General features: G+C 38.4%; 1 protein-coding gene across 1 annotated transcript in view; it reads left to right on the top strand.

Annotated features, from left to right (window-relative positions):
* The window catches only part of SLC39A12 (solute carrier family 39 member 12), an 82,412-nt gene that overhangs the window by 45,724 nt on the left and 10,170 nt on the right, over positions 1 to 26,518 (top strand). Inside the window, exons 8-10 of the mRNA XM_005891923.3 lie at positions 3,243 to 3,309; positions 7,678 to 7,836; positions 9,591 to 9,778. Of these exons, the coding sequence (XP_005891985.1) occupies positions 3,243 to 3,309; positions 7,678 to 7,836; positions 9,591 to 9,778 (414 nt within the window). The remainder of the gene's footprint in view (positions 1 to 3,242; positions 3,310 to 7,677; positions 7,837 to 9,590; positions 9,779 to 26,518) is intronic.

Raw genomic sequence — 26,518 nt, 5'->3', positions numbered from 1 at the left:
ATCTAAAAATTATGCTTTTTTTTCAGGTTGTTCTTGGACTTGTCAGGGAACTTAAAATGAGTTTTAAGAATGTAATTTTAAGATGCATTATATTTTGTAAAAAAAAAAAAGGAATGTGAATATTTTAGAAGCTACATGTACTCTAATTGGTGAAAGTGTTTCTGGAGATATTAATTTAGTAGTTATAGGGTGTAATACAGTTTCAGTTATCATCCTTTTGGATATCATTCTCCATCAGAAGGAACTCGTAATTTAATTTTGTGGGAAATAAAAGTGACAATATAAAAACTACCACTGTTCAACCTTTGTAAATCGTGACTAAAAGTTTTGAGGTTGCATTCTTCAAGCACTGAAAATATGCATGATATTCAGCACAGTCCTCTGCTTTTCCATTTTAGCAAGTATTTATCCTGATGAAATTCTCCGAGTAATCTTTTTGTGTCATCTGCCTCCTTGGCCAGTAAACAAAATGTTAAATAGAGCCATGGAATTGACAAAGGCTGCATCTGTGTTCTTCTGGCTTCAGCACTAATTTTAAACCATCCTCATCCAGCAGGGCGTGTCACTGTTTAATGGGCATGTGGCGCATTCCCGCCATCTTGCATTCAACCCTGAATTAAGTGACCAGTCAGGCAGAGGCAAATCTGCTTCAACTATCCAGTTGGTAGGTTACTGATCTGAAGTATTCTTCTGATTTGATCACCTTCTTTCTTTTATTCCTTGATAAATAGATGAAAATCAGTAGGCTAGCTAAGTAGAATCCCCTCCTGATTTGCCTATTCTTGATCATGATAAATCCTATTTGGAAAACTTTGTCAAGCACCTGAAGGCTGTTTTCAAGGGGTAAATGCATTTTCCATAGATTCAAGTCACTGCTATCTGCACCTCTTTGAAACACATGTGGATCAGATTGACATAATATACATATCCTTCATCACTGTGTTTACAAGTTTTCATAAACCAGCTGACCTTGAGATTTCTCCATTCTGAGTAATCCTTTAGTCATGACTAGATGAGGCCAAATAAATGTTGAGCAAGGAATTAGAGCGTTTAGGAGTGGGGCATTCATTTTGTGATGTAGGAGAGAGTGCTTCTGCCTAAGAAGATGTCTCATAGTTAAGTCCCTTTTGTTACACTGAGTTTTTCACGACAAAGGTCTTCCTTCCAAGTGAATTCTCAAAACAAAAGGGAGGAGACGTATGTATACCTATGGCTGATTCATGTTGATGTATGACAGAAACCAACAAAAAATTGTAAATCAATTATCCTCCAACTCAAAATAAATTAATTAATAAAACACAACCTCCAGTCAAGTTCAAAACAATATTCTCATTCTAGTTCTTAAAGTCATAAGAAAAGGAACAGGAAAAAAATGAAAGCATATCACAGTTGGAAAACATGCCTCCCATAACCCTGATCTTGAATGAGGGAGTAACAGTTCAAGGGTAGATTCCTGAGTGAAGAGAAGTAAGTTATTCCTGAGACATTAACCTGGCAAAACACAAGTCTGGGAGTAGATTCCAGAGTTACAGCCAATTCAGAGATGTGAACATAAAACATTTCTTTAGAATAATATCTTTAAAAAGCCTTATTGTGTTTAGTGTTTATATACGTCACATGTGGTTTGAAAGAAGATAACTTCAAGTTGAGATCACACTTTTTGTTTTGTTTTGTTTTTGGCTGCACTGAACAGCTTGCAGGATCTTAATTCCCTGACTAGAGATTAAACCCAGGCCCCAGCAATGAAAGTGCTGAGTCCTAACCACTGGACAGCCAGGGAAATCCCTGAGGTTAGTTTTTAAATCACTTTAATGGTAACCTCATTCTTTCTGTGTGAATGAAGGGTCCAGAGCCCCAAGATGCAAATAAGCAAAATTCTGATGCTAACGTAATGAGTTTAGAACAATTTGACTGTGCTATCTCACTAATAAGAGATTTCACCATTTCTTTTGTTCTTTAAGCTGCAAGATCAACCTAAAAAGAGATAGAATAACATGAACTTTTAGGATTGTTTGATGGGTCCAATTTCCTGTTTTTTAAGGAAGGAGAGGAACTCACAAATCCTTCCAATCATCAAAGGATGTTTGCCTGTAAATTCCTTTACATAGTGTGACAATATAGAGCTTTTTGAGGGAAAAAAATCCTGGAATAAATTTTTGAACTCCTGTCTTTTATTAGAATATAGACTCTCTTGATTATAATCAGGCTTTTCATATGATGTAATTTAAAATCTACATATTTTTCTTTTGTGTCTAGATCCACCAGTTTCAGGCAAGAGTCCTGTCTACCTCCTTTAATCCTTCAGAGCCCCTCTTCTCAGCCATCCTCCAAAATTAGCCTATCATTACATCTTTTGAATAACTGTTGTTATTCTAACATTTGAATGTTAGGTTTACCTTCTCTGTTTTACTTTTTAAAGAAGATGCTTGTCTCACATGAGATTTGTCTCGAAGTTTCCACAATTTTGGGTAATGTGAGTATACTTCTAAAAATGCTCCATAGGCAGACATGCAGTATTCTTTTCACGTGCCAGAATAAGAATCTGAAGCCTAGGGAGGGAAAGTGACTTTCCTGAAATCGAAAATGAGTCAGTCTCTGAAATGAAATCATATCATCTCAACTCTTAGAAGTCAATTTCAAAATCTCACTTCCCTGCCATGTGAAAGGATGAAAGACCTTTTCAAATATATTGTTTTAGTAAGTTTGTGGATCTCCTTTATTAATGAGTAAGATTTTCTTTTTTACTGACTGGAAAACAACAGTAACAGCATCATATGCTACAATGAATGAATTGAAATATTGGGTTTACAAGGGCTTCTTGTCCACAATCCACTTAAAGATCAGAAGATGAATTCTAGATCCACGATCTGCCATACAGGAACAGGGTCAACTTTGGTCAAGAGTCAAGAATCATTTTTTCCTACAGCTTTTGGCTTTCATAAATGCTTTCATAATTTAAGAGTGAATTACAGATGACCTAGGTAGCCTCTAGCTCTCTATGGAAGACTCTGATCTATGTAAGTAAGAGTGCTATTTTCATCTAAATGTGATAGTGGAAAAAAACGAGCTTGCAGAGTCTCGGCTCTACCTTCTATGTTTGTCCATGAAATTTAGAAATTCTCATATACTCCAGAGGATCAAAATGTCTTCTGATAATCAACATAACTCCTCAGATGTTTTGTTTTTTGATAAAATGATGACTATTGCTTATCTTTCCTCTTTTATTTTTTAATTTAAAATAGAAAGGCCCAGAAGATGCACAAGCAGCTGAAATCCCTATACCTAGTGTGAACACCCCCAACAGAAAATGTGAGTATCAATTTAAAAAATCCAAACATTAAATATAGGAAGTGCCGTAAAAAAAAAAAAGGTTATATTTCCTTTGAAATAAATATGGCAAAACCATATCCATTTCCTATTAGGTAGATATGTATTTCATTATTAAAACTTTTACAATGAAATTTTAAATAAAGGCTCATTTCTATTCCTATCTTTGAAAATTACTACCATTAATATCAACTTTACTCCATTCTTTAAAAATGTTTTCCCCCATTGCTTATCTTTGCAACCCTGTAGACTGTAGCCTGCCAGGCTCCTCTGTCCATGGGATTCTCCAGGCAAGAATACTGGAGTGGGTTGCCATGCCCTCCTCCAGGGCATCTTCCCAACCTAGGGATTGAATTTATGTCTCCTGTCTCCTGCATTGGCACATGGGTTCTTTACCACTAGCGCCACCTAGGAAGCCCTCCGGAAACTTAAATTAGTATAAATACTTATGTGGTCATCAAGGCCCCTTTAAAATCCTGCTTATGCGGTGATTTGAACCTTTCACTTCCCATGAAGTTCTGCATCAGGATTGGTTTTTTGTCTTCTATAACAGTCTACTGATAATTCATCACAAATGTCTTATCTCCTTTATGATACTGTTATTAGCATAGTGAATAGTGAAGTCACTCAGTCATGTCCAACTCTTTGCAATCCCATGGACTGTAGCTTACAAGGCTCCTCTGTCTATGGGATTTTCCAGGCAATAGTTCTGAAGTGGATTGCCATTTCCTTCTCCAGGGGATCTTCCCAACCCAGGGATCGAACCCGGGTCTCCCGCATTGTAGACAGACGCTTTACCGTCTGAGCCACCAGGGAAGTTATTAGCACGTTGAAGTTCAAATCAGTGCCAGTTCATTATTCACAACTTATGGTAAAATTCACTTGTTTGTATAATTTACATCCAATCTTTTTCTTTCTAGGAATGCCCCTGTTTCTGAATTTGATTTACCAGTTGTGGATAGGACTTGTTTCCCTTTTGCTCATGCTTCTGAATAATTCTTAAAACTCTTTTTTTAAAAGATCCATGTTGGTTTTTATCAGTTGCCCCATTTTTCTCTCTGATATTACCCTTTTATAAACATACTTCTCAATATTTTAATGTTAAATAGTCATGGTGAGTTACTCCCATTCTACCAGAGTAAGTTACCTAATAAGAAAGAAAGCTATTTATTGAGTCCTTATATGCCAGGCACAATGCTGAACACATGACATGGATTATCTCATTTAATCCTCGTACACTTTACTGAAGTAATAATTGATATTCATTTTATACAAATGAAAAGACCCCTCGTTAGAGAGGGTAAGTCACTGACCAGGACTACAGCATTGAGGAACTAAGGAATGCTAATGCACCAACAATTTCCTTGTGATCATTCTTTCAGGCATGCATTCCTATATTTTTTTCAAATTCATTCATTCGTTCATCCATCCATCCAAGAAATGGATGTTTTAGGCACTGTCTATGCACCAGGAAATAAAATTAGAAATGGTCTTTATCCCTAGTTTGCAATGTGTTTGAGGATTTAAATGCTAAGAGCAATGAACATGATGGTAACAATCACTATTTGGAATGTGTTTGATGTTTTAAATCCTGTAGGTTCTTTCTGTGATTCAAAATATATAACTACATAGTCCTTCCAATTCTATTTTCAGGACACTTCTAGTGATATTTTTAACTCCCGAATCTTTAGCTCCAGGAGAAATTTTAGAATGCCTGGCACTTAGAAGTTATATTAGAGACATTTCTTTGTATTTGTTTTTGGAAAAAAGGAAGAGGAAAGGCCACACCTAGTCAAATTAGGAGCAGAGACTGGTTGCTAGCTCAGGGAATAATGACGGTCTTATTCAAATGTTTTGTAGGCCTCATATCTTTCCACTTCAGATATGAAGCTTGGCATACAGAATGAACAGTGAACAAATCCAAATTTGATTACCCAACCGCCATTTTTGCCAGGGACATATTGAATTAACTTCAAATATTTGATTCCTTGTTTTTTATTACCTCATTGGTAGAGCTCAGGATGTGAAGGTCTATCCACAGTCTGATTTAAATAAACAAAAAGCAACATGATACCATATCCAATCCATGTATCACCATGGAAAACCTCTGATAAGTCAGAAATGTGGAACTCAGTATGACTGCCAGATTCCTAGGAAAGGGAAAATATTGAATATTATCAATAGTTCTATAGTGAGTACATTGACTTGTCAATGCATGCTTGTCTTATCTTCCATTGAATAATGTTGCAATTGTCTTAACCAGTATGTACATTGTGTTCCTTATAGCTTATATGCAAATATGTATATTTGCCTGTAGCTTGTTACGTGGTCATGATCTGACATTTATAACCCCACATCAGTGATAATAAAATAATAGGCTACAAAAATAGGTTGGACTGTTTCTTGGCAGAGTATAAATTGGGTAAAGATTTTTCCATCTGAATATATGCTATTAATATCAAAACTGTATGTAGGCATACGCACAGAAATTGGGAATCACAATTTATTTGTATGCTACAACATTGTCAAATGCACTACTTTCGATTGCTTTTCTTTTTTTTTCCACAAAGAAAAGCTTTACTTCTGAATATTGGCAGGAACAGCTCAAGTGACCTGTCTGCATTATTAGGTTCAGAGAGCTTCCAGGCAATGCCAATAAGAACTCTCTCTAATTCAGTAATTTGATATTTATTCTGTATTTTTCTGACCTTTGCCTAAAATCTTCTCGTTTTTACTAAGGAAGAAAATGGATTATGAAACCACAAGAACGATAGAACTGAGTCTCACAGAGATGATTCTAAATAAAGAATGATTTTGAAAAGTGAAATACTTGGGATGTCTTTACAACACAGTCAGTGCACTTACCTCCTGGCCAGTTGTCTGGGCTAGTATGCTGTTTACTGAAGTTCTTTTTTTCACAGTGTGGGCTATGAAATGTTACATCATATTCCCCCAATAAAATAACAAATCATATTATAATATAGTCCCTCCACCACCTCAGATCCAATAACAGAAATGAGATGATCTCTTCCTATTTTTATGGGTGTCCAATTGTTAGAATATTGTGTGCGGTTCTAATAGTAACAATAGCAACCCCTCAAACCTGTCACACAATTTATATCAACTGACTAATTAATTTTTAGACTACAGCAATTGATTTTAATGACTCTTCTTATCAAGTAGTATACCTAGGTAGTTCACTGTCATGATATGTGTTTATCCCTGAAGTACTTTTTGTACTTGTTAATGCTTCCACCCCAAATAGTAATATACAATTTCAGGTTTCTGAAAGCAGAAATTCTGTCTGTTAAAAACTTGAGCCCAATTAATGATCTAATTATTTCATTAATTAAATCCATATGGTCCAGTTTATTTCTTTGGCTGTCTCCTTAATCAGATAATGTATACGATATAATAGAATCCCAAGAAGACAGCTTCTCTCTACTTTATTGGGCATCTAGTTGGTCTACTGCTGCTAAGTCGCTTCAGTCGTGTCCGACTCTGTGCGACCCCATAGACGGCAGCCCAGCAGGCTCCCCCGTCCCTGGGATTCTCCAGGCAAGAACACTGGAGTGGGTTGCCATTTCCTTCTCCAGTGCATGAAAGTGAAAAGTGAAAGTGAAGTCGCTCAGTCAGGTCTGACTCTTAGCGACCCTATGGACTGCAGCCTACCAGGCTCCTCTGTCCATGAGATTTTCCAGGCAAGAGTACTGGAGTGATCTAGTGCTGAATTATTTTTCTGAAAGACAAAACATTCCAAAGCTAACTTTGGAATCACAAGTGTTGGCAGCGGTTCTATCACAGTCACATTTAGGGAGTGAAGGGGCAGTGGGGGGTTCTTAGCACCAACCAGAAAGGGGGATGATCACAGAGGGGCATGAGGTTAACAGTTGACTCCAGCAGATTGACACGAGGAACAGTCTGATTCAGGGGCCAGTTTTGGAAAATAGACTCTATTTTAACGACATTCTGCCCAGAAGGTCTTAAATTATTTAAAAATGCTTTACAAAAGATTTATGTGGAAAGGTCATTGAACGTATTTTGAAAAGTTATCGCAGTATTACTTTTATTTTCTTCTTTTGGCACACCTGAGTAGGGAGATAGAAGAGCAAATATAGTTTATTTCCTAATTACTTGAATGCATTAGAAAAGCAGCGACCATACCTGCAAGAGTGCCATATTGCATCTCTAGTCCTGGCTTATTGTGAAAGCTGAAACAAAGTAGAGTTACTTAATCTGATGCGATTTAAGAAGGTCAAGGATGGAAGGGAAAATTGGTTATAATTGAAGGATTTCATGAACTGTGTTGTGCTCTGTTAATACTTCTCACACCTTTATTTTGTTCTTTAGGCAAAACCATTAGCTTGCTAGCAATAATGATTCTGGTTGGGGACAGCCTGCATAATTTTGCAGATGGCCTAGTAATAGGAGCAGCCTTCTCATCTTCATCCGAGGCGGGAGTGACCACGACCATTGCTATCTTGTGTCATGAAATTCCCCATGAAATGGGTAAGTCAGAGTAGAATCACTGCCTCCTTGTTGAGAAAATCCTAATATATTTCCTGCCATGATTTACTAGCCTTCTTTTTCCAACACATAATTGAAAGATGAATACTTTCCATTCATAATTTATTTAAACCATCAAAAGCAGAGAAGAAGGAAGAAAATTCCTGTACCTCGAGATAGAATTCAATTAAGCTCCTTTATATTTCTTGGAGCCAGAAGTGACTCTTTTTGGATTCTGGAGAATTCTCTATAGCAGAGAGACTTTCAGAGAAACCTCCTTTTGAAGAATATCAGCAAAAACTTCCAAATTTGCATATGAAATGTGGGGAAAACATTAAGAGGGGAATTGGATCCATTATGTTAGCAAACAGGCCAATGAGATAAAATAACATTTAAATGAAAGCCAAACCATGGTTTCATCAACCTGATTTATACAAAATGTCTAAAGCCAAGCGTAACATTGAAATGACAGGCATGTGGTAGCAGATGCACAAAAGACTCTCTTTCTGGATAATCTTAATAACCCGTGTAATTAAAATCCTGCCTCCCAGAAACCAAGAAGAGATGGAGTAGACATTTCTGAAAGAGGTCCAGAAAGAGGAGAGCCTGGTTCCAGATACACGTGTGCCCTTGAGAGAGGGCTCTTCTTGGTAGTCACTTTCTCATCTCACTTTCATGTTTATATTGTCCACTTGGGCCACCCCTGACCTCTTGGGTTCTGTGTCTGTTGCCCAAAGTCCTGTCACTGATCATCACTGACTATTCCTCTCTAAGGAGTTTATCCAAGGTCCTTCCTGAATCCATCAAAACTTATGGTCTGGGAGCCATGTCTGGTCTTGTTTTGACTACTGTGATAAAAACCAATAGAGGTGGGTGACAGTCTGTGATAGGCCAACAAGGATGTCTTAAGAGCTGTTCATAAGATTAATTATGCAATAGAACTAGGAAAACTGAGTTCCCAGGCTGCCTCTTATTTTTTTAATTATTGAAGTACAGTTGATTTATAATATTGTGTTCATTTCCGCTGTACAGCACAGTGACTCAACTATACACATATATACATTCTTTTTAATATTTTTATTCATTATGTGTCTTTATTGAATTTCATCTTCTTCTTAATTCCCCAAAACTAAGAAATAGAGCCTCTCAGATTAAAAGATCATCCTTCTTTTGGAGGAAAAGTGTGGAGAGAATAAGGTCATTTTTCTCTAGTCACTGAGGCAGTAAAACATTTTCTAAAGGAAAAATGTGTTTTCCTAACCAATTTTTGCAATAATTTAAAAATCTCCTATTAAGTCATCATTTTCTCTTTCCCCACAAAAGGTCCTGCATAAGTTAAAAGAAAAAGAAAAACCCACATAATGTTTACTACCTTGGGATTTTGCCTGGCAAGTTTCCAGCTAAAAAGATTTAGAAATCCCAGGGTAGCAAGTCCTTTATTTTGCATTTGTCTAAGTTGAAAATGTCTTAGGACATTAGGAAGTAAAGAGTATGTCACACTTCTCTCTGTATATACTACCTCCTGGAATAGTAAAAGGAATAGAACTTTTGAAATGCAGCTTCCTAAAGTATAAAGAGTTGTGCTATAAATTCTTAAGAAATATAGGAAAGTGTTTTTTTAACCATTCAATTTTACTTATAAAATCAACCCCAATTGCTGAAATTTAAAACAGGTTTCATAATAAAATAGCACAGGACTCGAACAAAGGCATCATCGGTTAAATGATAATTCTGTTTTCTTTTCTCTTAAATTTCAGGAGACTTTGCTGTGCTTCTAAGCTCTGGACTTCCGGTTAAGATTGCCATCCTGATGAATTTTATAAGTGCTTTAACTGCCTTCATAGGACTATATATTGGCCTCTCAGTATCAACGGATCCATGTATTCAAAACTGGATCTTAACAGTTACTGCCGGGATGTTCTTATATTTATCCTTGGTGGAAATGGTAAGGTTTGTGGTTTTTCTGTTTTGTTTTTCCAAACACTAAAAATGTAAAACAGAGAAAAAGACAAAATGGAAGGATCAAGGGTGAAACTTGATCCTTATAGAAGAAGACTATAGATAACAACATAAAGGACTAAAAAAGTATTCTGTGTAAACCAAAAAAAGTAAGCAGGCAGAAGAAATATAATTTGAGATTCAGAAAATACTGACATTCTTTAAGTCAATTTAAGTGGAATGAATGAAACCTTTCTAATTCTCCAAAAGGCAACATCAGTTCATTCTGCTCCAGCTTTGCATCTGTAGAAGATGCCTAAACTTCCAACTAAAGAACAAAAAGTTTTTTTAAATACCCAGCCATTTTGTTTATACATTAGCAAATATTGGGTTGGCTAAAAAAAGTTTGTTTGGGTTTTCCCGTACCGACATCTTGGCCAACCCAATATTTCAGCTGACTTTGTCATTAAGTTAAAGAACTGTTTGGCTTAATGAAACAACCCTATTTTTTAAAAAATGATTGAAGTTTTAATTGCTAAAGCACTATCATGCTGGTGAAATGAGAAAGATTATTATGTATTGCATCTCTAAATTTGCAATACATTTTTCCTGAAGAAGTTCTTGCTGACACCAATGTTTAATTCAATCATCATTTTTCATCCTCTGTAATCTTATGAAGGAATTGAACCTGGGAAATTTCACATTCTTGCCTCTAAAATTCTAATCTCTACAAGATAAACCTGTTTTTTAAGGTCACCTTCTATTAGACTTGCTTACAACTTACATGTCTTGAGAGTCATAATGATTATCCTGTCTCATGGGTGAGAATAAGGCAAATAAAAATGGCATAAACTAACAAAAGAAATATTTAAGGCTTAAAATCAATAGAAAGCCAATCTGATCAGAAATAAAATATGTGATTACACATATCCTGGAGCTGAAAAGTAAAATAAACAATCTTGAAGGTCATGTTTAGAATAGGACCATTGGGATTGACTAGTGAATCCAACAATTGTCCTGGAAGTAAGTAAAAAGAATATTTCATAAGGAAAAAAAGTCTGGAGGGCAGAAACTGGACTGATATGACCAGAACAGTGCATTCTATAAGCAGAATTCAAGAAGGGGACTCATCAAGGTAAACTATCATCTTCAACCCCACTGTAGGGACTTCCCTGGTGGTCCAGTGGTAGGACTTCATGCTTCCCTGCAGGCCAGGGGTGGGGAGGGTTGGGTTTGACCTCTGGTTGGAGAACTAAGGTCCTGCATTCTGCATGCAGCATGGCATGGCCAAAATAAATGTGGACTTAAAAAATATTCACAACCTGAAAGCTGAAAGTTACGTTTTCATCGGTGGGAATTTTTAGGACTTCAAGCCTGGGAGACAGCATCTCAAGTAAGCCTAAGAGAGCTGCTCCAAGGAGGTGAAGGGAGGGATCAGCTTATAGAGAAGTTTTGCAACAAAGGGCAGGTAGTCTGAACATCCAAAGATTTTTGTAAATTGAAACCAGATATCTCAAGTTAAGGATATGGAAGTATTCCTCCTTTCTTTTTTTTTTTTTTAATTTTATTTTATTTTTAAACTTTACATAATTGTATTAGTTTTGCCAAATATCAAAATGAATCTGCCACAGGTATACATGTGTTCCCCATCCTGAACCCTCCTCCCTCCTCTCTCCCCATACCATCCCTCTGGGTCGTCCCAGTGCACTAGCCCCAAGCATCCAGTATCGTGCATCGAACCTGGACTGGCATCTCATTTCATACATGATATTTTACCCTTTCAAAAAGAATTCAGCATTTTTCTGTGCATGGGAAGATGAAAGAATCTGGGCTCAATGAAATCATTCCTTTGATAAGCACCTCAGCTATCGGGAGCCAGTATCCTGTGCTTTCACACCCTGAGTTCCCTCAGGGCTCACTGTAGGGAGTGGCTGCAGTCTGACGGCTGCTAGATGCAGATATTCTTTCCTTCCTGAGTTCTCTCAGGGCTCACCAGCTCACACTGGAGGGCGGCAATCACTGATGAAGGTGTGACATCCTTTGTTTACTGATATGGCAGGAAACATACCATTTCTCACAAACAAACAAACAAACCACTTAAATGCTTCTGACTCTTTGATATTTTTTCTTAATTTTTATGAGATTCAAAAAGTAAGGTAAACACCAAAATGTACTTCCATGTTTGGGAATGTTCCTACAAATTATCTGTGATACTCAGGAAATTTCCTACTCATATAGTGAAGATAGTCATAAGTACTATAGCAGATTCTATCCATCTTTTCTGAACCCCAATCCCCAACCTGCAATCAATGTTATCAAATTGTACCATTCTCCCAGTTCAAGGAATCTGGATGTCTAGCCTTGTGTGACTTAGAAAACACATGGCCACTAATCACTGAATGTTGTGACTTGCTTTCTGTTTAAAATGTCTGCAGATCCATCTTTAAGTTCATTCTCAAGCCTCCTGATTTTCAGCTTTGTATTTCTAATTCCTTTCCTCTTTTTGAGTTCATCAAGGGGCAATTTCTATATTACTTAAAGTTGATTTTTTATCTTAATATGGTCTGAATCTCTCTTCAAGTATGATGGATGTGTATGTATGAAATCAGTCTTTTCTCTTTGTCTCCCAAAATTGACCTGAGAAGATTATCAGGAACCATTTGAGCCCGAAGCTAAATACATCCTTTTCCCCTAAAAGTTTTTCCTCCCAGTCTTGTAAGGATAAAGAATTGCTTGTAAGAAAACAGTGTGGTTGACATCCTATGAAATTCCAACTAGAAGAAATCCTGACCTTATTGCAAATTACTATTGGCCAAAGAAAAACTAGCATCCTGGCAAAAAGACAGGAAAGAAAATACTCTGAGTTTCCTGGGGCTACTTGCTATAATCCAGGTCGCCTGCTCTCACGGCCTTTTGAGTAACTTCTAAACAAATACAGCCCTTTCACATAGCGGCAAGTTTAACCGTTGTCGTACTCTGGGGCTGTGCCAAAGAAAATAATCTTGTCATTTCAAGGGAAGAAAACAAGGTTTCAAGACTGTACAACAGCAAAGAAAATAAATGACAGTAACTAAAGGGTAAGGAGGAATACTTTCATACCCTGGCTATTTACCAAACCTTGGAAATGTACCAGGCACCTTCTGAGCAGGGTTAATGTGAAAAGATTAGCTATATTTTTGCCTTGCTTATTTGTTTCAAAGTAATCAGCTGTGTTATTTCAAACTCCTAAAAAGAAAAGAACTCAAAAAATTGGGCCATTTGTTGGCAGTGATGCCAACAAAGCAGAAAGTCTTCACCAGGGCAGTCAGCCAGCCTAAAATTCTCCAAAGTGGTATTGCTTTATCCAAGCACACCAACTTCCAGTGACACTGAATGGTTTCTAAAGGAAATTAAGAATGAATGCAGCTCTGGGTGGCCAGAGGAAATTCATTCTCTGTTAGAAAGATCCATGTGGGTTTCCCCAAGCAGAGTCTAAGACAAAGGCCTCTGTGAAGGCCTCAATTCACTAGGGAGGTGATCTCAGGAAGCAGGAGGGAAGGACAGGTGGAGTGAAACAGAGAAGGATAAAAAGTCAGTAAGACAATAGGTTTTTATTAAGTTCAACGCTGCCACATGGCACCCTCCGCACAAGACCTTCTGAGGGTGCTTCTGTCCCTGTGGTTTATCTGTCCCGTAAGTAACCCCTCCACACACACTTCAGGTTATGGATGCCTGAGTGCCAAGGGCGTTTACTGGCAGTTCCATGCCATCACATGGATGGCAACAGAAGGAAGAATGTAGCATGGACCTGAAGCAAGGCTCGGTGCAGGATAGTTAATGCCCTCTTGGAACTGGTCTCTGCAGCAGTAGCTGGGGTGAGAGATGGGCTGAAAGAATATAAAATAGCACACATGTGCTGGCCATTAGCAGTTGACCCTCTCTGCCCCCCAAATATGTTTTGGTCTCCTTGACTTTAAAGTTACACCTACACCAAAGCCCCTGCATGGTGGTAGCCAGTCAAAAACTCCATAAAGAGTTAACCCAAGATAGTCAGTGGAAGCAATCTCTAAACCCTAATGGTCTTGAGGAAGTTTTGTGTTTTTTTTTAACTTTTAAAAAAATCATTTCATTTATTTATTTTATTTTTAGGCTATGCCACATGGCATGTGGGGGCTTCCTTATTGGCTCAGTGTTGAGGTAAAGAATCTGCCTGCCAATGCAGGAGTCAAGGGTTCTATCCCAGGGTCAGGAAGATCCCCTGGAGAAGGAAATAGCAACCCACTCCAGTATTCTTGCCTAGGAAATCCCATGGACAGAGGAGCCTGTTGGGCTACAGTCCATGGGATCATAAAGAGTCAGACACGATTTAGCAATTAAACGACAACATGCTACGTGTGGGATCCTATTTCCCTAATCAGGGGTTGAACCCACGTCCCCTGCATTGAAAGCATGGAGTGTCAACCACTGGACCACCAGGGAAGTCCTGAGGCAATATTTGATATTCATGGTCTCTGTTCTTCCAGCACCCGATCTTGATTCTCCCCACCTTCAGGCAGCTCTTCCGCTGATTCGGATTTCTTTCCCGGTAGGGACACCCAGGGCTTCCGTATAGGGATCTGCTTTGTTTCTGTCAGGCCATAGTTCCTGTGGTTGCCTCTTCACCATTGTCACCAGGTATGGAAGCACCAAGAGAGGCTCCAAGAAATTCTCAGGTCTCTAGATACAGTCCTTGCTGCCTCCATTGTGTAGCGGTCACCCTGACTCCACGTGGTGACCACTGACAATTGCTCCCACCAGCACAGTAACTTTTTCTCTATTAGTTGATCAGTCAGCATGAGGTGCTCAAGTGACCACATGGTAGTCGTAACTTCAAGTTCAGTGGAAGTGTTCCCTGGTGTATTCTCCTCAAGAATAAGGATCTCTGTTATCTGATGGTGCTAGAGTTTTCAGGAACAGGAAGCACAAATTCTACAAACAGAAAAGCTGGCAGTGATTGTATACCATTGTTCATGATTTTCCCTATTGTTTCTGCTCTTATTTCTCCCTTCTCCTCACTTTGCATTTAATTTTCTGATCAATTTCTGGCTTTATGAGGTGGAGTGATGTATCACTGATTTTAAATCTTTTCTTCTTTTCTAGTGTAAGCATTGAAAGCTGTAAATTTCCCTCGAAGCACTGCTTTGCTGAATCTCATGTACTTTATTTCATTTCAAATATTTATTTATTTGACTTCACCAGGTCTTAGTTGTGGCATGTGGGATCTTCAGTTGCAGCCTGTGGTTCTAGTTCCCTGACTAGGGATCAACTCCATTGGGAACATGGAGTCTTAGCCACTGTACCACAGGGGTCCTCTCTTGTGTATTTTCATATGTTCTGTTTCCAGTGCAGATCATTTTGAAGTGTTTTTAAACATTCTAAACATCTCATAATTTTTCTTATTTGACCCATGTGTTATATGGAAGTATGTTGTCTCATTTCTCAATATTTGTAATTTAAAAACATGTCTTATAGTTAAATTTATTTTAATACTTGGTTAGTCAGAAGATATACTTTGTATTATTTTGCCCTTTGAAATGTTTTGAGACTTGCTTTATGGCCCAGAGTATGGTCTAACCTGGTAAATGGTCTCATATGCATTTAAAAAGTACATGAGTGCAGCAGCTATTGGGTGTGGGTTTCTGTGAATGCCAATTAAGTCAGGCTGGTTGATATTATTCATATTTTCAAATTCTGTATTAATTTTTTCTCCACTAGTTCTGTTTTATGCAAGGAGTTAGAATACAGGCCAATATTTATGGGTTTATTTCTTACTTCTGTCAATTGTGTTTCATGTACTTGAAGCTCTGTTACTAGACGCATCCATATATAGGGCTGTTATGTCTTCATGATTGAACTGATAATTTTATCATGATGAATGATTCCTCTTTGTTGCTGCTGCTGCTAAGTCACTTCAGTCGTGTTTGACTCTGTGCGACCCCAGAGACGGCAGCCCACCAGGCTCCCCGGTCCCTGGGGTTCTCCAGGCAAGAACACTGGAGTGGGTTGCCATTTCTTTCTCCAATGCATGAAAGTGAAAAGTGAAAGTGAAGTCGCTCAGTCGTGTCCGACTCTTAGCGACCCCATGGACTGCAGCCTACCAGGCTCCTCCATTCATGGGATTTTCCAGGCAAGAGTACTGGAGTGGGGTGCCTTTGCCTTCTCCATGATTCCTCTTTATGTTTAGTAAATTCCTTGTCTTGTAGTCTCCTTTGCCTGATGTCAATACAGTCACACCTGCTTTCCTGCTTACTATTTGCATAGAATATAGAAAGTAAGGGGTGGGGCTTTGATAGAGTATTTGAAGTGACGTAACAGAGAAATGTCTGATACAATCAGCAATGTCTGTGATTAATGTGTTAGCATCCATGTATCTCGTTTATCTAATTTCTATAAATCTTATTTATAACGAGATCTGTTGATTTGCTGTCTTTTTCGTACTCCCATCTTTGCTACAAAGGTTTCCTGAGATTTGTTCTTTATAATTATAATGGCTGCCCAAAGATACACATGTCCTAATCTTGGAAGCTTGTGAATATGTTATCTCACATGTCAAAAGAGACTATGCAGATGTGATTAAGGTTTAGAACCTGGAGATGGGGAGATTGCCCAGAGTTTCTCATAAAGATGGTGCACAAGTGCTCATTTCCATTTTGCACATTAATAACAATGATGATGAAAATGATACAATAGTTATAACTACATAAAAATATGTACAAGGATTCAAAACAGACTTGATGTTATTTGGCTTATAATGTGTAGATACTACACCAAAAATATGTAATTTTCAGAAAATTTTAGCTTCTTAAAATTTAAAAATAAAATTCCTGACAATTGTAATTATTAATTCATAGCCAAATCTTTTGTTGTTGTTGTTCAATCACTAAGTCATATCCAACTCTTAGTGACCCCAGGGACTGCAGCATGCCAGACTCCTCTGTCCTCCACCATATCCCAGAATTTGCTCAAGTTCATGTCCATTGAGTTGGTGATGCTATATAACCATCTCATCCCCTTCTCCTTCTGCTTTCAATCTTTCCCAACATCAGAGTCTTTTCCAATGAGTTGGCTCTTTGCAACAGGTGGCCAAAGTATTAGAGCTTAAGCATTAGTCCTTCCAACAAATATTCAGGGTTTATTTCCTATAGGATTGACTTGTTTGATCTCCTTGTAGTCCAAGGGACTCTTAAGAGTCTTCTTCAGCACCACAACTTGAAAGCATCAATTCTTCAGCACTTAGCCTTCTTTATGGTCCAACTCTCACATCCATTCATGACTACTAAAAATACCATAGCTTTGACTACACAGACCTTTGTTGGCTAAGTGATGTCTCTGCTTTTTAATATGCTGCCTAGGTTTGTCTTAGCTTTCCTTATAAGGACCAAGCACTTTCTAATTTCATGGTTTTAGTTACTATCCTCAGTGATTTTGGTACCCAAGAAAATAAAATTCGTCACTGTTTCCACCTTTCCCCCTCCCATTTGCCATGAAATGATGGGACCAAATGCCATGATCTTAATTTTCTGAATGTTTAAGTTTCAAGTCAGCTTCTTCATGGTCCTCTTTCTCCTTCATCAAGAAGTTCTTGAGTTCCTCTTCATTTTCCGCCATTAGAGTGGTATCATCTGTGCTATCTGAGGTTGTTAGACTAATTCAAATTAGCCAGGGTTGTTGTTGTTTAGTCGCTCAGTCGTGTCCGACTCTCTGTGACCCCATAAACTGCAGCACACCAGGCTTCCCTGTCTTTCACCATCTCTGGGAGCTTGCTCAAACTCATGTCCATTGAGTTGGTGAGGCCATCCAACCATTCCATCCTCTGTTGTCCTCGTCTCCTCCTGCCTTCAATCTTTCCCAGCATCAAGGTCTTTTCTAATGAATCAGCTCTTCTCATCAGGTGGCCAAAATATTGGAGCTTCAACTTCATCTTCAGTCCTTTCAATAAGTATTCAGGATTGATTTCCTAAATATTCCAGTGTTAGACATGGGTTAACTATCTTGCTTTTAAAAAATAAGGTTTACAGTTTAAAAAAAACATACATAACATTTTGTCTTAATTACCCTGGATTATCTGGGTGGTCCAGATCTAACCACCAGTTCTTAAAGGTGGAAAGCCTTCCCCAGTTGTGGTCAAAGAGATGTGATGAAAAAAGATTCAGAGAGATATGAGGTTGCTAAATTTGAGGCTGGAGGAAGGGGACCAGGAGCCAAGGAATGTAGGCAGCCTCTAGAAACTGGAAAAGCCAAGGAGACAGATTCTCCTCTGAAGAATCCAAAATAGTTAAGCAACAAGTTACTGAACCTCAGGTCTGGCTGCTCAAAAATCAATACCTGAGAGACAGTTGTTGGTAGAAAGGAAAATTGCTTTTAATCAGAATGCTGGTAATCTATGGAGATGGTGGACTCAGTACCCCCAAACACCATCTGCAAAGATTCTGCTTAGCCATGAAAGTTTTTAAAGGAAAAAGGAAGTCAACACAGTTAATCACTGAGTTGAGGGGGTCAGAGTCATCACCATCCCTCACTGCATACAGGCTTGTCGGCTTCTGGTGATCTTTCTTTAGATGCTATTGTGTTCACACAGTTTGTTCATGAGATTACTGAAGTGGGAACAAGGGAAGAGATCTGGTCATCTGTTCATTACTTATTCTTCTTTTCTATTTCTTTCATCTACAGAAAGCACCAAGGAGTTAGGCAAGGTATTGTGTGATCATAAGATCTGATAGGGGTGCTTGAGCTGGAAATGAGTAGAACACAGGGGCACGTGATTGAAAAGTTAGTTACAATATAGTTTTGCTAAATTGATGGGAAAGAAGGTTTCCTGCTGTGGGTGATTTCCACAAAGAACTGTTTACAAGTCTCCCCTGTCAGATATCATTCCATTTAGATGGGATTAGGGATGAAGGGCCATCTCCTATAACTGTTTTATGCTGAGTAAGGGCATCAAGGACTTAATGTGAAAGATGTTGGCATGGGTTTGAAGCACCTCTTTGCTGACAGTTTTAGGTGCCCATTTACATATATGAGCAGAACAAGCTGCAATTATTTTGATGCCCACAAAAATACAGATTGTTATGAGCAGTAGTGTTAATCCCATTCTCTTAAGGCCAGTTCTTGGAATACTGCTAACCATAGACTCATTTGTGCTCAAGATGGAGCAGCTTATATCACAGCTGCAGTCTGGTCATCATGCAGTTGGCGTTTCCCCTCTGGTGGCAGTTATAATACCTGTAAAACAACTCAGAAATGTATATTAGACACTGAATCTGTGACTTCGTTGTCCTAATCCTTAATTGCTTGAACCTGCTCTTTTGGGACGCAGGAAGGGCTGGGAGACATCAGCTTTTCTACAAACAAGAGACGAGAAACATGGAGGAGCCTTTTTACTTGGGGGAGGAGGGAGTGGAGACCACAGTAATCTGCTTGGTTCCAAACACATTGATTTTACTGGCGTATAGTTGCTTTACAAGGTCGTGTTAGTTTCTGTGTACAGCAAAGTGAATCAGCTACACATATACATATATTCCCTCTTTCATGGATTTTCTTCCCATTCAGGTCACCAGAGAGCATTGAGTAGAGTTCCCTGAGCTATATAGTAGGTTCTTATATATTATCTATTTTATGTGCTCTGTTGTGTCCAACCCAGAGATTGAACCCGAGTCTCCTGTGTCGTCTGCATTGGCAGGCAGATTCTTTACCACTGAGCGCCTGGGAAGCCCTGTTTTATACATAGTATCAATAGTGTGTAATTGTCAATCCCGATCTCTGAATTCACCTTGACCCCCTTTCCCCCTTGGCATCCATAAATTTGTTCTCTATATCTATGTCTCTATTTCTGCTGTTACAGAGCTGTAAGATAAATTTGTGTTTTAAATTTGTGTTTTAAACCAACAGGTTAGTGGTAATCTGTTGACAGTAGAAGTAGGAAGCTAATATATCCCTGTGCTGCTAACCTTGGTTTAGATGCTCTTGGGAACAAGAGGCAGCTGTGTAGGAGCTTCTCATTCTGTATGAGAACTGAAAATTCCTTCCATGAAAATTCCCAGAACTAAAAATTCAGGAAAACTTCTCATAGCTACCCTCTCTAAAATTAAAAAAATCTCTCAAACAGAAGGAAAAGACAAGCCCCAAAAGTATTTTTTTTCAGATTTGAATAAGAGAGAATTTATTTTTCAACAATATGATTTTTATTTAAAGAATGAGTTAATTCATTTTGAAGAGCATTAAGTAGGTTATGCCAGGGAGAGATTTATTTTGGATCTGAAACAAGTTGCAGACCTTTAGGCATTTCCTAAGGTTTTAAATCCTGTAAAACTGTTTCCATAGCAATAAGCTCATAGAAATCTCAAGGGGCTATCACGATGGAGATGTCCCTAGAATGGAGATAACTGGACAGCTGCCCAGGATCCAATATGTTAATAGCATCCAAGCTGATAGTGGAGGAGATATAACTCAGAGAAGGAGGTTCAGGAGAAGGATGTGCCTACCAAATTCATGCTAAAATGAAAGAAAACAAAACTCCTGTGCCCTCTCCCTGTATATCAAGGTGACTTTTTATTTATTTTATTTAGCTGTGATGGCTCTTAGTTGCAGTACCTGGGGTCTTCACTGAGTCATGTGTGCTCTCTGGCTGTGACATATGGGTTGTCTAGTTGTGGTGCTTGGGCTTAGTTGCTCCAAGGTTTATGGGAGCTTAGTTCCTCATCCAAGGATCAAACCCACATCCCCTGCATTGCAAAGTGGATTCTTAACCACTGGACCACCAGACAGGTCCCCATCATGTTGAGTTAATTGAGAATAAACCTTATTTCCAGTCCTCTCCCTCCACCAGTCTTTCTTACTACGTATATCTCTGAGTTGCTTCCTCTTCCACTCCACAGCTGTTTTTTTTGGTTTTGGGTTTTTTTTTTTTTTCTTTCTTATCTTTTTTTAAAACTTCTTTTTTACTTACATAATAATGGGAGAGGAAACAGTAAGATTGTAGAGGAATCACTTAGAGCAATTGGCTTATCTACCCTCTTCTGGGAATTAACATCCTCCAAGTAATATCCCAGCCATCCTTTTGCCTGGAGCATTTTCCAATTACCAAATAATTTTCTTTGTTTGCAAAGCATGGTAAAGACTATTTTGAATTTGAACTTAAGAGCCTCTGTTTTGAAAATGTATCCAAACACAGAAAAATAAGCTCTACCTATGACACCCACTGAAAGAATAGGATTATTAGTAATCCAGAGGAAGAACATTCACTGGCTTCTCTACAGTTATTTTAGTTCAGTGAATAATAACAGCTTTGAGAGAGTGAATTGAGTAAAAAGAACATAAATTGGCTGACAAAACAGCTACCATCCTACCTAGGTTTTGCATCTTTTTAAAAATCAGGTGACCTGTGGCTCATCGGTAAAGAAGCTATCTGCATTGCATTGATCTGCATTGATCCCTGAGTCAGGAAGATCCCCTGGAGAAGGAAATGGCAACCCACTCCAGTATTCTTGCCTAGAAAATGCCATGGACAGAGCAGCCTGGTGGGCTACAGTCCATGGGGTCTATAAAGAGTTGGACATGACTTAGGGACTAAAAAAACAACAGTAATATTAAGCTCTTCCTACGCTTTGGGGTTGTTGATCCTATTCCCTGCTCCCCATTCTTTATCTTCCAATTTATTGCATTTAATTGAGTCTTCCTTTGTCAGGGGAATTTAAATAAATCCAGTGCAATTCAATCAGTAATCCATCACCACCAAGTTGGCACTAGTAGATGAGTCCTTTATCCAGAAAACTAGTAAGTTATTCTCACTTTGAAGTTTGCAATAGCCAGATGTAACGCCCTTTAAATAATATCCATCCATAAAAAACAGATATTTTGTTTGAAAAGACATAGAATTATCTTGATATGCACATTTGCTTTCAACAAATACTGTACTTGAAATCAATGAGTGTAACTGCCATCCTTTAAATCCATGACAAGCATTGAAAAGCCTTTTTAGGCAGCACAATGAATATAATTTAACATTCACAATGATTTCTTCACAAAGCAAGAAGTATGAATCATTCTTACCAACAGTTTTGAAAGATTTACATTCTCTTTCTGTAAAAATCAGTCAAACTCTACCCTTAGATATTTTCTACTGAGGAAATTATTAATAGACTAAACTTTGATGAATGCTGAGCTTTATAATTTTTAAAAAGTGACCACCAGAAATGTTTGTATTTTTTGCTCTGCATGTTTCTTTTCTTCTTGATAGTTTCTCAAACCATGTGTGCACACACAAACATATGTATCTTCTAAAGAAACCCATTTTTTTAAGAAAATGCTACAGCTGGCTGATGACTGTCTTTACTGAGCTGTATAATTCAGAGTTTATCTAACTCAACCGCTTTCCCTAACAAAAAAAAAAATGGATAAGTGAATTTTTTAATGCAAGTTAAAAGCAGGTAACATCTTTGTGTCTCTGAATTATGTCTGACAGTGATAGGATATTTGTCTTATAACTCAGTTTTCAAAAGAGAAATTTTCACTTATCTTCTATTGCAAATGGCTTCTTGAATTCCCTTGGGATACCATTGAGAAGGTAGAAACCTATAATATTGTATTTGAATATTTAACAAATAAAATATCTAATGCTGAATTTTTCAAAATAACCTTTTAAGCTTCCTGTTTGGTGATCTCAGACACACTGAGAACTGTGGCTCTTGCTTTCTTGCTTGATAAGGAAAATTAAAACTACTGTATTCAGTTGTTTTACAAACATAGCTATTAATTTAAAAAAACCTAAAGGAAAGCTGAAAGCTGATGGCTGCAGATGGTGACTGCAGCCATGAAATTAAAAGATGCTTCCTCCATGGAAGAAAAGTTATGACCAACCTAGAAAGCATATTAAAAAGCAGAGACATTACTTTGCCAACAAAGGTCCTTCTAGTCAAAGCTATGGTTTTTCCAGTAGTCATGTATGGATGTGAGAGTTAGACAATAAAGAAAGCTGAGCACCAAAGCTCCATGCTTTTAACTGTGGTGTTGGAGAAGATTCTTGGGAGTCCCTTGGGCTGCAAGGAGATCAAACCAGTCCATCCTAAAGGAATCAGTCCTGACTATTCATTGGAAGGTCTGATGCTAAAGCTGAAACTCCAATACTTTGGCCACCTGATGCAAAGAACTGACTCAATGGAAAAGACCCTGATGCTGGAAATGATTAAAGGCAGGAGGAGAAGGGGATGACAGAGGATGAGATGGTTGGATGGCATCACTGACGCAATGGACATGAGTTTGAGTAAGCTCTGTGAGTTGGCGATGGACAGGGAGGCCTCCTGTGCTGCAGTCCATGGGGTCACAAAGAGTTGGACATGACTGAGTGACTGAACTGAACTGAAAGGATATCTGTGACAAAACTAGACAGTGTATTAAAAAGCAGAGACATCACTTTGCTGACAAAGGTCCGTATGGTCAAAGCTATAATTTTTCCAGTAGTCATGTGTGGATATGAGAGTTAAACCATAATGAAGAGCACCGAAGAATTGATGCTTTCAAATTGTGGTGATGGAGAAGAATCTTGAGAGTCCCTTAGATTTCAAGGAGATCAAACCAATCTTAAAGGAAACCAGTCTTAAAGGAAATCAACCCTGAATATTCATTGGAAGGACTGTTGCTAAAGCTGAAAACCCAGTACTTTGACCACCTTATGTGAAGCACTAACTGGTTGGAAAAGACACTGATGCTGGGGAAGATGGAAGGTAAAAGGAGAAGGTAGTGGCAGAGGATGAGATAGTTAGTTAGCATCACCAACTCAATGGACATGAATTTGAGCAAACTCCGGGAGCTAGTGGAGGACAGAAGAGTCTGATGTACTATAGTCCATGGGGTTGCAAAGAGTCGGACATGAGTTGGCAGCTGAACAACATCAACAAAAATTCAAAATAGTACTTGTGTCAGTGGGAACACATCTCCCAATTTCAGGATATTGTTTTGCCAACATAGTGATTTGTGTTATAGGTACTAATTCTATTCCCGTGGGCTCTGTCCTCATGGTCTCATCGAATCCTAATCACCTCCTAAAGGCCCCCCCTCCTTATGTCATCACATTCAGGGGTGATGACCTAGGTCTCCCACATTGTAGACAGACGCTTTACCATCTGAGCCAGGACTTCCCTGTAGCTCAAATGGTAAAGAATCTGCCTGCGATACAGGAGACCAGAGTTTGATCCCTGGGTTGGGAAGATTCTCTGGAGAAGGGAATGGCAGTCCACTCCAGTATTGAAAGTTGGTTAATGGCTTAGTGGCTAAAGAATCTGCCTGCAATGCAAGAGACAAAGGAAACCTGGGTTTGATCTCTGAGTTGGGAAGATCCCTTGGAGAAAGGAATGGCAACCCACTTCAATATTCTTGCCTGAGAAATACCATGGACAGAGGAGTCTGGCGGGCTAGAGTCCATGCAGTCGCAAAGAGTCAACAGGACTGAGCCCTGCTGTAGTACTGCAGTATAACACAGTACCTAGAATCATCTAAACATAACCCACAATTTAATGTTTCTCAATACAAAGTGAATGCAATGAATCTTTAGTATTTGATAATTATTCCTATTGTATATTTTCTTACTTGTGATAGTATTACAATGAATAAAGGAGATAGTGAAGGACAGGGAAGCCTGGTGTGCTGCAGTTCATGGAGTCACAAAGAATCAGACATGACTTAGTGACTCTGTAACAAAGAGCTAAAGAATTAAAGCAAAGTTTTTGAAACCTTGGAGTGAGTGAGTACATGTGTGTTTATTGTGGTAAACTATTAATAACAAAAAATGTACCATTTCTAGGTGTACAGTTCAGTAGCATTAAGTACACTCATTGTTGTGCAACAACTACCATCCATCTCCAGAACATTTTTTATCTTTTCAAACTGAAACTGTGTACTCATTAAACAATAATATACCTACCCTCAGCTCCTGGTAACCATCATTCTACTTTCTTCTCTATGAATTTAACTATTACAGGTACCTCACATTTGTAGCTGCTGCTGCTGCTGTTAAGTCACTTCAGTCGTGTCCCACTCTGTGCGAACCCATAGACAGCAGCCCACCAGGCTCCCCCGTCCCTGGGATTCTCCGGGCAAGAACACTGGAGCAGGTTGCCATTTCCTTCTCCAATGCATGAAAGTGAAGTCGCTCAGTCGTGTCCGACTTGTAGTGACCCCATGGACTGCAGCCCACCAGGCTCCTCTGTCCATGGGATTTTCCAGACAAGAGTATTGGAGTGGGTTGCCATTGCCTTCTCCCACATTTGTAGAATCATGCAGTATTTGTCCTTTTGTGACTGGCTTGTTTCACTTCACATAATAACTTGAGGGCTCATTCATGTCATAGTGTTTGTCAGAGCTTCCTTCCTTTTTAAGGCTGAATAATATTCTATTATATGTATATCAGATTTTGTTTATCCATTTATCTATCAGTGGATACTTGGCTTGCTTTCCTAAATTCTTATTGAGAACTGAATAATATATTTGATCCTCAGGTGATTTTTTTAATTCACTAGAGCAATTTCCCTGGTGTTTTTATAAAGTTTGTGATAGTGAATGTGCAATGCAATCTTGCTTACTCATCAAGAATAACGTAGGTCGTTTACATTTCATCTAAATTTACTGAATGCATGAGATGATCACTGTTATAAAGAGTCAGCCTATGTATGTTGTCAACAGTCTGGAAGAAAAGCAAAAAGTTTATGTGATTGTGTCTGTGGTAGAACACTTATTAACACAAGTAAGTTGGCCAGCCAACACATGGGAGAAGAAAGACAGATAAAATTCAGTCCATCTCTTTCTTGGGGTGGCGAAGGCCAAACAGTTTTTCTGCTTTACCAGATTTTCAGCAAATTGTGATCTCATGGATGACAGGTTCAGAAAATTTTCTTGGAGACATAAAAAATTATACAGACTAAGTGGTTAGGTTTTATAAACACTGGATGAACTTTTGAGTGTCATTAACTGTAATAAATCTACCTACCTATTTAACAGGACTCCTACATGTCTCTTTGTTAATTATTTCTTAGACAACAGGTCACTGATAAATAATCATCAAATGACCCTTTAAAAGTCAAGAGAAAAACTAACTGAAAGTTAACGTTGTAAATATGTGGATGAGTGAATATTCTAAAGTTAATTTTTTTCTCATGTGTTTGACAACATATGACAGAACATAGAAACAACATCTGTGTACTCCAGTGGCTCTTCATAGCAGTGATGATCATTTGGAAAAAGAAAAAGAAAATCTAGGTGTTTCAGTGTTATGAGAATATGGAAAAGACTTGGGAAAAAATCTTCCTGTCATGAATATAAATGAAACACTTCTATATGGCACTATCTACTTTGTCCTTAGCCACCAAACAATTCAGTAACTCAAAATCAATTCAGTTCAGTCACTCAGTCATGTCTGACTCTTTGCGACCCCATGCAGCACGCCAGGCCTCCCTATCCATCGTCAACTCCCGGAGTTTATTCAAACTCATGTCCATTGAGTCAGTGATGCCATCCAGCCATCTCATCCTCTGTCATCCCCTTGTCCTCCTGCCTTCAGTCTTTCCCAGCATCAGGGTCTTTTCAAATGAGTCAGTTTTTCACATCAGGTGGCCAAAGTATTGGAGTTTCAGCTTCAGCATCAGTCCTTCCAATGAATATTCAGGATCGATTTCCTTTAGGATGGACTGGTTTGATCTCGTTGAAGTCCAAGGGACTCTCAAGAGTCTTCTCCAACACCAGA

The sequence above is a fragment of the Bos mutus genome, chromosome 13 (assembly GCF_027580195.1).
Source record: "Bos mutus isolate GX-2022 chromosome 13, NWIPB_WYAK_1.1, whole genome shotgun sequence".
NCBI classification, from domain to species: Eukaryota; Metazoa; Chordata; class Mammalia; order Artiodactyla; family Bovidae; genus Bos; species Bos mutus.
The sequence above is the reverse complement of the archived record's forward strand: the minus strand, read 5'-3'. Positions and strand labels throughout refer to the sequence as shown.